At 31.2% G+C, this 13488-nt stretch overlaps 1 protein-coding gene across 11 annotated transcripts in view; it reads right to left on the bottom strand.

Annotated features, from left to right (window-relative positions):
* The window catches only part of LOC132719870 (uncharacterized), a 90084-nt gene that overhangs the window by 15636 nt on the left and 60960 nt on the right, over nt 1-13488 (bottom strand). For 8 of the 11 annotated variants that reach the window (XM_060703808.1, XM_060703807.1, XM_060703806.1 and 5 more), the window contains 5 exons: nt 10063-10136; nt 8956-8976; nt 2124-2333; nt 1508-1727; nt 636-743 (listed from right to left, as the gene is read on the bottom strand). In XM_060703808.1, the coding sequence (XP_060559791.1) occupies nt 636-743; nt 1508-1727; nt 2124-2333; nt 8956-8976; nt 10063-10136 (633 nt within the window). The remainder of the gene's footprint in view (nt 1-635; nt 744-1507; nt 1728-2123; nt 2334-8955; nt 8977-10062; nt 10137-13488) is intronic. The other 3 variants (XM_060703810.1, XM_060703809.1, XM_060703812.1) reach the window with 3 other exon arrangements.

Raw genomic sequence — 13488 nt, forward strand, 5'->3', positions numbered from 1 at the left:
CTTCCCCCAAAATAAAAAACCAGGAAAGAAAAGCTTATTAAAAATTATCCACATCATGGTATCGGTCTAAAAGCTTTTAAGACGATATAGAGAAATATGTTTGTTTCCATTCCATGGCTCATAAAACATGACAAATGCTATATACATAAATATCTTTTTACATTTGAATTAAATCATAGAAAAAAATGAAACAGAAATGGAAATACTGATCTAACGAAGGTTTGCTTATTTATACTAAGTATTACAAAAGATTAATTTAATAAATAAAGATCTTAGATCTCTTTATGTATAAAATTTGCATAGAATTTCACTTTAATGAAATTCTAAAATGCAAACTTGCAGAATTTTTTATAAAGATTTTAAGTTTTAAGTTTGCAGATAAACTACAAAGTTTGTTTTTTATGTAAAGTTTAGAATGATATAAAATAAGAAACAAACATATTTTGACATATAAAAATTGTTTTGAAATTTTATTTCATTCTGTTTCTATTGAGATTTTTGTAGTACATCATTGCAACATCCTGCTTAAATATATCTTAATTTGCAAACTACATATGTAATAGTCAAGCTGCAAATCAAGATATGAAAAGAAAGTTGTATAAAAATGACAGTTTCAGCTTGAAGTGGTTTTATACCTGAGGATGAGTATACTGGTTGTAGTTGGCAGCAGAGATCTGGGCCATGGAGTGTATCTCAGCATCTCTCATGTTCACAATCCTGTAGTATAACTCTGCATCCCCATACTAATACATGAAAATATAACAATACAGTTATGTAAAACTTAAACAGCAATCAAAACTAAATGAGCTGCGCCATGACAAAACCAACGTAATGCGTTTGCGACCAAGCATGGATCCAGACCAGCCTGCGCAACTGTGCAGTCTGATCAGGATCCATGCTGTTCGCTATCAGTTTCGCTACTTGTTATAGGGTTTGTAAGCGAACAGCATGGATCCTGATCAGACTGCGCTGATGGGCAGGCTGGTCTGGATCCATGCTGGGCGCAAATGCACTGTCGGTTTTGTCGTGACGCGGCTCAAATATTGTAAAACACAAGTTTCCATCTCAGACACAATGCTTCCATGTCAGTTTCATAATAGTATATGTTTTAATTTTTATATAAGCCTCATTTATTCTTTCAATGATTTGGCTTTTCTGTTTTTTCATTTTGGTTTCAAAAAATGCCCAAAATGATTGACTGTCTTCAACATTCTTAATCTTATACCAAAATAGTTACTGGTAGCTTAAATGTAGACCATTTGCCAAGCTAACAGTGACTACACTGAGGTTTTTTGACATGACAGGAATACAATTTTTTTTGAGATTCACATTATATTTGATGTAGCTCTGAACCAATAACTTTCATTTGTCAGATCTCTTTGTATAGAATGATAATTTCAATTGTGAAAAATAGCCCAAAGTTGAAAGTGTTTAAATGTTTTTTGCTCAAATGGGGCTCTGATTTCATGAATAATTTTAAAAGATAATTATGTAATTCAAATGTTACCTTTGGCACACGTTGTATTTGACTGACATGAAGGAAAGGTTTAATTGGCACATTTCTCATCGGTATCCTGAATCTACCGGCTATCAGGCGACTATTATTATCAAACAAAGGAATCTTGGTCCATGCTCTAGTTATCAGACTGTTACGGTCATGTTCTGAAGCAGGACCACCACTTGCTTGAAGTTCAGTTACTATACCAAGATCAGATTCAGGTGGACATCTGAAAAACATGAGATAGTTCGACATGATTGAAGAGGTTTAAAATCATTGTCAAATAAAAGAAATATTTATTCCACTATTTTCCATATAGTCTTGTATATTTGACTTCTTACATACTAACAGAAGTCTGATTCATATTCACCTTAATGTGGTCAATTAACAGCATTAGTTTAAACAATTTTTTATTTATAATCCATACATTTACATAATAAAGTACATAAAATAAAATTTACGGATTGAGTAGGATGCTTGTAAAGCTTTTTTGAAAACTCTCTCCGTTAGTTAACAGCATTATATTTAACGTTCAGACAGCTTTGAATGGAACAATATGAGAATTTTAAGACGTTTTAGTTCTGGCGCACTTTATACGGCGAGTGATAAACATGTACTATCTTACTTTGGAACAGGTTGTTTTGCTCCTATTACAGCATTAGAATAGTTATAGTTGTATCTCTCCCCGCGTGTAGCCGGCTCTGTGTACACGGTCGGTAACACCGTTGGCTCTCCCATCACTGCTGATGAACTGTGTAAACCAACAACCAGGCGGCATGCTTGTATTGTAGGATCCAGAGATAAGATAAAATCATAGAAGATCACAAACCCCGCACTGTAATAGATAGAATATGTTACTTTTCTAAAAATACAGCAGTTCTGCACTACTTTATTTCATTTCTAATTATTTCATTCCTTTTAGTTTAAAAGTCATTATTGTAAATGTTTATAGAAAAAGTATCAATATGATAAAATTTAGTTTTTATTTAAATGCCCTTCAAACAAAATGACCATTACAAAAATCAGAGAAAAAAAACGTTTTTTTTTAAAACCTCATAAATGTTTAAGGTTACTAGAAATTAATACTCACCAAATTTACATCACTTTGTTAGCATATTAAATACAAAACAAACAAACAAATAGGGAAAATTTCAGGGACACACAATTTTTCTTATAAAGTTTTGAATTTTAATTTGGCTAAATGTATATTTAAATACTTTTTCTAAAACAACAATGTCAAAATATATGTCTCAATCTTTTATGGGATAAATTTTCAATATAATTTACATACATGTATATTTTTTTACTATATAGAACATTGTATTCAACATCTTAATCATGCTTTTACACAATAAAATTATAATAATGCTTTTCATAGGAAATCAAAATCAACTCGTATAATTATTGTTTATTGTTCAACAAAGTCAAAACAAATTTCATAAAAATTGCTAAATAATATCCATACTGGTAAGTTTTGATAACTCGGGGTTTGCTTTCTGAAAAGAAGCGTTTAATAAAAAATCACCTGGTATTCCAGCAAAACATTAAAATCCCCCCCCCCTCCCAAAAAAAAAGTAGAAGAAGAATCTTTCCTAATTTACATATATACATATTAAAGATATCTAAATTTATATATCCATTCAGCAAAGTAATAAGATCAACTGTGGTGTTCACGGCGTAAATATATATTGTTACGAAATTTCAATCCTTCAAATTGAATATGGGTAACATTTATATCAGCTTAAAATATAAAGGTATTGGTCAAAGTAAAACTTGTTCACTATTGTTTTTTTTAGTTTTTTGTTTTGTTTTTGTTGGCATGTTACGTCATCAAGCCCATGAAACTGCACACTGCCGCTAATTTCTGCATCCTGTGGAAGGAAAAATATGAAAGCATTAGTTATATGACCTTTTTCTAAGTAATCTATATTTATCTAGTTAAACATATCTCAAAAAAAAACTGTACAGTCCAATTCACAATGCTTTATGAAAAGTTTAAAAATAATGATACTTTTTTTTAAATAAATGATATGAAAGTAAAAAAAATGCACAACTTATATGTATAACTATATTAGGAACAAATTTAATTAAGCCAAACTTTAAACTTAATATTTTTTATGCCACTTACATTTTACAAAATTTTAATGTTTTTCTTCTTTTTATTTTTAAATGGTAGAAAATAATGATATAGTCTATAAATCTAAGTGTTAATAGCAAGTATAGAAAAAGGCCATATATAAAACAAAGCATGCTTGTTGTGTGATATGATAAACAGCTAAAGTGCTCAATGTCTTCTATAAACTCTGTAAAATATACAAAAGAAATATGTATTAGTAATAAAGAGAAACTGCCAACAAAAGATAAAATTACAAAAAGAAAACTTCATGACACTATATGCCAACTAGACAATCTAAGCAAATGACAAATTTTCTAGCAAAGTTTTCTATACATTATTCTAAACTTAATTGTATTTCAATTTTTTATTTTGATATTCTGTACACCAATGTGCAAGCAACTTGGATACAGGTGCAAACTTCAATAATCAACCTTTGGTAAGGTACAAACTTATGTTCACTTGACCTTTGGTAAATGTATAAACTTATGCCAACAGACAATTGATGAAGGTACGCATTTCAACCGCTAACCTTTGATAAAGGTACAAACTTATGGTCATTTGACCTTTGGTAAGATACAAACTTAGGGGCACAGACAATTGATAAAGGTACACATTTCAACAGTCAACCTTTGGTAATGATACAAACTTATGGTCATTTGACCTTTGGTAAGGTACAAACTGATGTTCACATGACCTTTGGTAAAAGACAAACTTAGGGGCACAGACAATTGATAAAGGTACACATTTCAACAGTCAACCTTTGGTAAAGATAAAAACTTATGGTCATTTGACCTTTGGTAAGATACAAACTTATGGTCATTTGACCTTTTGTAAAAGACAAACTTAGGGGCACAGACAATTGATAAAGGTACACATTTCAACAGTCAGCCTTTGGTAAAGATAAAAACTTATGGTCATTTGACCTTTGGTAAGATACAAACTTATGGTCATTTGACCTTTTGTAAAAGACAAACTTAGGGGCACAGACAATTGATAAAGGTACACATTTCAACAGTCAGCCTTTGGTAAAGATAAAAACTTATGGTCATTTGACCTTTGGTAAGATAAAAACTTATGGTCATTTGACCTTTGGTAAGATACAAACTTATGGTCATTTGACCTTTTGTAAAAGACAAACTTAGGGGCACAGACAATTGATAAAGGTACACATTTCAACAGTCAGCCTTTGGTAAAGATAAAAACTTATGGTCATTTGACCTTTGGTAAAGATACAAACTAATGGACAACAGACAACTGGCATAGGTACACCTTTCAACAGTCATTCTTTGGTAAAGATACAAACTAATGGACAACAGACAACTGGCATAGGTACACCTTTCAACAGTCATTCTTTGGTAAAGGTACAAACTTAAGAACAACAGACAATTGATAAAGATACACTTTCAACAACAGCCAACCTTTGGTAAAGGGATAGACTTTCAATAAATGTAACACAAATAAATGTAACACAACTGATCATCATAGAAGCCATCTAAATGACATTCATCTTTTTCTTCTCCCAAAGAAAGACAAGTGTTTATTTCAGCATACATTCAACAATATAACTACTGTAACATATCTATTGGTGATCTGATGCTGACAATCCATATGACAGTACCATTCGATGTGTATGGTAAAATTTACTGGCTTGAACTGTTAGCAAAAAAACATCAAATCTATTATATCTCAAGAACTTCAGATTCTCTGATGTTGTATTGCTGTTCTGGTCTTCTTTCTTTTGTAACTTCTTCAGCAATCAGTCATTGGTCACCATTATTATATCAATACTTCAAGATTCTCAGCTATATTAATCCTATGGGCTATAATAATTGTAGAATGGGCACAAGGAATATCTGACCATGAGACATGCTATCATCAAGTTCTTCAAGAATAACTTCAAGTCATAACCTTCTGGTTGGAAAATCATGCCTAAGTCAATACAATTTATGAAAAAATTGCCAAGGGTGTGACATGATCTAAAGCAGTGAAAAAATGTTAGTATATCTGATATATCTACAACATAGTTCCTTACAGTCAAACTGAACAGGCTGACCCCATGTTGACCTAATATCTCCTCCATTTGCTGTTTCACTTCTAAGAATTCTACCAGCTGGAGCATGTTGATTTATCTGGCCCTGACTACTTGGTTGACCAATCAGAGAATCTGTTACATCTGCACCTTCAGGATTCTGAGCATACTGATTTAGCATAGGTGTTCTTTGATAGGCAGGATTATACTGTAGAGCTGGGGTTTGAAACCTAAGTCTGCCTCTTTGTTCTTGCTGATCTTCAGGCATCATAAAGTCACTATCTTCATCAACCTGGGTTTGATTCTGTAAATTTTCTTCATCTAGTGGGTACATTGGACGCTCAAATGGCTTTATGTGCTGAGTAGCAACCCAAGACCTTGCTGCTGTAGTTATCTGCCTCTTATCAAACCGGTTTAAACTGAAATAATCACAGGTCCCAAAGTTGTCTTAAGTTTCATGGCTAGTATCCAAGTTTTCACCACACATTTAAGGATGAAGCAAATATTTTTGTATAATTCAGGCTCAGTGTGTGTGTGGCCAAGAATGACTTTCAGTGACGAGGAAAAAAATGTTGTTACTCTTTGTTGACATATTACAGCAAAATTGTTAGTGTATATAAATATTTATACTACTTTGACTTTAGCTTATACATTTTCTGTGCAGTGGCTTTCAAAAATGTGAAATAAATCTTGTTTGGTTGGTTAGTATTAATAATTATGGATTATCTAACTTCACACAAGCACAAGCAGATAGTATCAATACTAAATATCACTGTTTTTCCTCCAATCCTCTATTCAGAGCCAGGTATTGATTGGTAACCCTCAGAACCTGGGTCTGGTGTGTTGATGTTCTTCACTTTCGGGAAATTGGGAATCAAACTTGCTCTGTATGCCTGATGATAATCCCATTCATGATGAAATGCTGGTACATAGTTGTTTGGACTGAAATTCACATCCAGCTCAGATATTTTAATTTTGAAGACTTTGTAGTAAAGTTTATCTCTTGTAAACCTGATATAATGTGAATACACTGTAGTGATAGAGAATGAAAAGCAGTTAGTAGAAGCTGAGATGTATGACTCTGTGTAATGATAACTGTACTCAGACAATTTACATTCTATAATTTTGAAAGCCAGTCAAATTAATTACAATTACAATCATATCAATTAACAATTTTTTTTAAAGTTATATGTAATACTTTACATCAAAGATACTTTTGTCCTTGAATTATTGTCTGCAAACTAGATACAGTTGCCATTAACACAGAAAAATAATTCCTCAATTGTTTGCATTCATTCCAAATAAAACTAAATCTTGTACTAAAATTAGTATATTATAAGAATATTGAATGACCTTGACCTTTAGATCAGAGTCAACAACATTATTTTATGAAGCCCCTTTGGGTTCTGCAGTCTCAGTAAAATCAATATTCCTGGGTGGGCGTAATTGGGGTACTGCCTGAGGTCTATAATATTGAGTGTAATTCCATGTGTGGTGAAAACTTGGGCGAGGTTTTGGGCTGAAATATTAAAACAATTAAAGAAAAATTTAAGGTACATGAGCTCTATCAAATACTGAAATTAAAAATTGGGTTTTTTATCTGGAATGAATCACAATTTTGCATAATTTTAGATTCTAAATATAATGTATATAAATAATTCAAATATAAAAAAAACAAGCTCAACAAACAAGTCAGAAAAAGATGAATTTTAGGCATTAATCATGACATGATTCTAGTGTTAGATATATCTATATAATATATATCACAATGCTCTAACTGCTTTTCATTCCAAAATAACAAACCTTCCATTCTATAGTTTACAAGTCACAAAGTATGTCTAACGTATGAGCTGTGAGCGTGTTCGGGACGATATCACATAAGATGGAAAACCATTGTTTACTGTTACAATGCTGAATGGATATATATACATATATATCATATTGTTATATATGTTACTGTCTGGAGATATGTAAAAACATTGAAAACGCTTACAGAAATAAACGTATAAAAATTTAACGGAATTTATATATTTCTGCATTTCCCAAAACCTATTTTTGATATTATAAATGATATATATATAACATCACTTCTTAACTGTATTATACAATTTTGTAATAACAGTCATGGCTTCCTTAAACTTGATTTTTACATTACATTTATATATACATGTATAATATCTATTGCTCTTGTGGGTAGGTACGTACTATCAGTGCCTTAAAGAGTGGACGGACCATTATTAAACTTACAACATTCTTTTAATCATGTACAGAAATTACACATGTTAATGCTTTAACTTATAAACATTTGACAGAAAATGACTTATACAGTTTACATTTTATCACCCTAATTTTTTCAAATCTGAAACAGCTTTTATTACCAATCCAAAATATTCAAATCCATCATTTACTGATTATAATCATAATAAAAATAACATATTTTTATTATGGACATACAAATATATATGACCACTTTAGTATAATGTACAAAAGTCATAGCATTTCCATTTTATTAATACATTTTAGGTCATCCGAGAGTTTTACAAAATTAGATCTTCAAAGAAACCCATCATCATAATTTACTGACCATCTTTTAGAAGATTTGTTATTTGGAATGAATGTTAATCTAATATGTACCAAAAATTAAATTTATGGACTACACAAGCTGTGCATAAATAAAAACAAACAAACAAAATATTCACAATTTGTACTATAAAAATAATGCAAATGATGATGTAATACTATAATTTTCATTCCGAAACAACAAACCTTCTAAAAGATAGGCCTTCTAAAAGATAGGCCTAACAACAACTCTTCTGATTGGCCGTGACACTAAACGTGGTGACGGACAACACGGTGATATTACACGTGGTGAAGGACAACACGGTCTTATTACAACACTGAATGGATAGATAAAATACTATAAAACGTGTCATACAAATCTTTCAATGATACTGGTAAGTAGTTTTTATTATCCTGATAAAATGTTAATGTTGAAAATGCATGATAAGGAAATTGTCATGTTATAATACAAAACAAATTACCAAAACACAGTTATACACATTGAACAGTTAGATACAAATGAGCCGCATCACGACAAAACCAACACTATGTGTTTGCGACCAGCATGGATCCACTGACCAGCTTACAAACCCTATAACAAGTAGAGAAACTAATAGTGAACAGCATGGATCCTGACTGCGTGGATGTGCAGGCTGATCTGGATCCATACTGGTCACAAACACATAACGTTGGTTTTGTCGTGACGCAGCTCAAATAATCAAACATTTCAATACAAGTTAGATCATAACTTACATATCTATCACTGATCGGAGACTTTAAATATAACATAATTATACAGTCAGTAATCAAATATTTAGCCTAAAATCAAACTATTATTCTTTAAATGATACTTTAAATCTCAACAAGCATGAACATATTATCTAAAATTAACACCTTAAATTAATATTGACTTATCCTTTCTTTTGTTCATAAAAATTGAGGCCATATCTTAAAGTATCAAGGAATATACATGCTTCAATCTCAAATAAACTCAGATGCATAGATATATGATCAGGAAAGTGACTGCCTGTGTTATTGTGTATCTACTCGTAATTATCTGATCTGACCCCATACAATGACAAATAAAGGACATGAAAATTTAAATATCTACATGTTCAAAGAAATTATGTCAATACAAAACAAGAGCTGTCGGTAGGACAGCAACGCTCGACTATTCTTAGTGCTTGATAGTAAAAACAAAATGCTTGATACAGTTACCTCCTCCAGTTTACAGGTTGGGTGATGATGGTGAACAAGTGTGCAAAGTTTCAAAGCCATATGTCCATGGACTTTGAAAATATTTGAGGTATTACAGAAACTTTAAAGTAAATTCTAAGTTGAAAAAGGGGCATAATTCTGTCAAAATGCTTGATACAGTTCCCTCCTCCTGTCTACAGGTTGGGGTCATGATGGTGAACAAGTGTGCAAAGTTTCAAAGCCATATGTCAATGGACTTTGAAAATATTTGAACTATTACAAAAACTTTAACGTAAATTCTAAGTCGAAAAAGGGGCATAATTCTGTGAAAATGCTTGATAGAGATACCTCCTCCAGTCTACAGGTTGGGGTCATGATGGTGAACAAGTGTGCAAAGTTTCAAAGCCATATGTCAATGGACTTTGAAAATATTTGAACTATTACAAAAACTTTAACATAAGTGGTTACGTCGACGCCGACACCGACGCTCGGGTGACTTCAATAGCTCTACTTATTCTTATCGAATAGTCGAGCTAAAAAGTGATGAACTTCCAAAACCTATTTTTTTTTCTTTCTAAAATTAAGTTAACTGATAATGAATGAATGAAGTAAAGATTACAATTTGTATCATATATAATATATAGGAACATGAAATGTACTTACTATTGGTCATATGGTGCCATTGGTTCCACTTCGACATATGGTTTCTGTAATAACCATGGAGTCTTTTCTCGCAGCTGTCAATTATACATCATCCAAATATGTCTTAATACTGGAAATGTTGCTTTACATTACCGTGGAAACGTTTACTTAATTTTACACAACCTAATATAAAGCTGCAGTTTTATTATTTAGGAGCACAGATATACCATTGCTCCCTGTCTTATAGCTAATTATTTACTTAAATTAAACCATATGAATGGCCTCATTGGGTGAATGCTTTACAACATTTTACCCAAATTTGTACTCATCATAAAAGTATAAGGAAACTTTCCAGAGGCCTATTTCTTCCTTTAAGCTCCCTGTCAGCTGTATATTATGATTTAAAGTTTTATAACTAGCAAAGATTATGATGAGGAAAGCCTCTAACACCTGGGAAAAGATCAAAATTATAGATATTTCTAGATTATATTGGGTAAAGAAAAGTTGATAATCACAAGTAAAAAATTGCTTTAGCAGAAAGAATTCTGAAATTTCTAAAACCTGAGCATAAATTGTTACTATGACTACCAAATGACATTGACCATTGTAAACAGAGAAAGCTATTGGAGGAGGACAGAGCAAAGCAGGTTGACATATGGATGATCCAAATTGACACTGACAAGAACTTTACACAATAATAAAATATGGTTTGCTTTATTCTTTAACTAAAAAGTGATATTTCTACATTTTTTTGTTAACCCAGCCTTCACATTAATACCTCTTAACATAAAACCCTATGTTATTCCATAAGGAGAGTAGTCCGAAATTTCAAGGAAACAAACCATATCTTATTTTGTGTCATATTTATAACAATTAGTTAAACATTACATAACTTGCTGAACAAATTATAAATCATTCAAAAATATATTAAACAAAATAAAGTGTATTATACAGTTATTAAAATAATTTATTAAAACTATCACCCTACAATAAAACAAAATTAATACTGGCTTTTCAGTAACCTCTATATATTCACTATGGTTATTTACCTTTCAGATTTTAACCCTTAACCTGCTGAAACCAAAGTAATTTAGCCACTGTAAGCAGTGTCGAGACAGGAGAGCCTGCATATACAGTCTGACCTGAGGCTCTATACTGTTGGCTGACCAACTTTCAAATTTTTTGCATCGAATTCCCAAAAATTGACAATATGCATTTCTACCAAATGGCACAAGTTCCAGAACATTTTATTCTGATTACAAACAATACTTCATGTGTGTTATAAAAAGAACATTGTATGTTACAACTCTGTTGAAAATCAAGCATAAGAATATGGAAAACAAATTACTTTGACTGTTTATTTTCCATTAAAAATTGGAAAATTAAACGAAACTTACCCAGTAAGGTGAAGTTTAGTTGAAATTTCATCGACTGCAAACTCCTTAAGGGCTCACACAGAGAGAAGACGCAGCTAATAGCAAGGCTTATCAGTCTTTAGAGTCAAGATCATGGTGTTAAATGATTAGTGATACAGCACCATGATCTTATTATGAAGGAACATGATTTGGGATGGTGTGGGTGGGTGTGTGAGCCCTTAAGGAGTTTGCAGTCGATGAAATTTCAACTAAACTTCACCTTACTGGGTAAGTTTCGTTTAATTTTCCAATTTCATCTCCTGCATAACTCCTTAATGGGCCCCACAGAGATTTTAGAGATGTTTCTTCATAATTTTTAGAAACAGTGTTGATAATGACACAATATTGTTTTATTTGTTGTTTTTATTGATTCTATTACTACAATTATTTTAAAGGTTAAAACATTAATAATATTTCATCTATTTGTCTAATACAAAATGTATATTCCTTCAACCTATTGATATGATACTACTATCTACTTCCCCATGCTTGGCTTATATATAGCAGGGAAATGGCTGAAAGTATGAGGATTAAGTATGAAGTAACTGACAACCCAGTACAATTATATGAATTTTTTTTTTCACAAGTAAGCAAAGCAAGATGAAGCATAGCATAAGATACATTTTATCACATGACATGGTACAAAACCATTATTTATTTCTGTAAAATAAAATACCCTGTCAAATGATTGTTTTTCCAGATTTAAAATATCATGTGATTATTACAAGAACCTTATATGTTTTATTACATCATATAGACTTAGTCAATTTGTTCCAGAAAATATATCTTGACACATCTCAGTTTATAATCCTTTTACATGCAAATATGGGGCATAACACTTTCTGTTGACTCATATTACACAAGTCTATATGAAATGGTTACATATTATGTAAGACCCTATATTAAATGTATCTAAAATCTAAATATATTACTGTGCAATGTGGTTACTATATAAAATCTACAATGTGTTAGCATGACAACCAAGGAGACTTTTTTTTATAGTTGTAGAGCTTTTGTTAGCTCTCCATGTTTCTCAAAAATAGTCATAATGTATAACATGATTTTTATTACATTATTTATACATATTACACCTTAATGAATTTGTTCCTTCTTTATTTAATTTTCTTTATTTTGTCAGCATGCCTTTAAATAGTATAATATTCATGATGATGTCAGCGTTGCGACAAACAAAGTACAGTGACCATCTGAGCTAGCACTATTACATTTGGACCGCTTAACTTTTTTGGTGTTTAACTGCAAGGACTATTTCACAAAAATGTGATTAATATAAGCTGACTGACAAAATGTATTTGTAATTTTACAAGAAATTTTGTGATTTGCAACTTTACCATTATGTTTTAGAAAAGTCATTTTTAAGTGTGGTATAATATAAGAAATATCACACAGTTTTTCAGACCTTATGTAGTAGATATAAGCCGAAAACTGTCCAATATGTAAAATATTGAATTTCATGAGGCGCGTAGTCAGTTTGAGGCTTATATCTTACTTAAATTACTACTTTTACTATCAAATATCATGTTATCTATCGAAAAATTAGAAATAATGTATTTTTGTGCTAGAAATGTACAATATTAAGGTTTAAGCAATTATCTTTTTCTTACCTAAAAAACCCTATAGGTAGCCTCTTGAATAACAACATGTCCGTAGCATGAAATTTTCGTGTTTTGAAATATGACCAATTATGTACATGAACACAATGATATACACAAAATATACCAGTTACACAAAATGTGGGACTTACACACATACAGTATACATCAATTTACATTTGGGATTTTTACAAGAAATAATTGAAATGAAATGTTTCCAAATTTGTGTTGAATCTCGGATATTTTAAATGATTGACTGAAACAATCTATGACTTTTAAGAAGGATTTATACGGACCATTTAGTGTTAAAATGATATTTTTACTTTACTACAACAATCACGGATGTAAAATGTTGTGTAAGAAATGCCATTAGTATAAATTTTGGAAATTAACGCAACACAATGATATTTTCTTATTTTTAT

This window comes from Ruditapes philippinarum, unplaced genomic scaffold (assembly GCF_026571515.1).
Source record: "Ruditapes philippinarum isolate M1 unplaced genomic scaffold, ASM2657151v2 ctg6058_1_1_1_1, whole genome shotgun sequence".
NCBI classification, from domain to species: domain Eukaryota; kingdom Metazoa; phylum Mollusca; class Bivalvia; order Venerida; family Veneridae; genus Ruditapes; species Ruditapes philippinarum.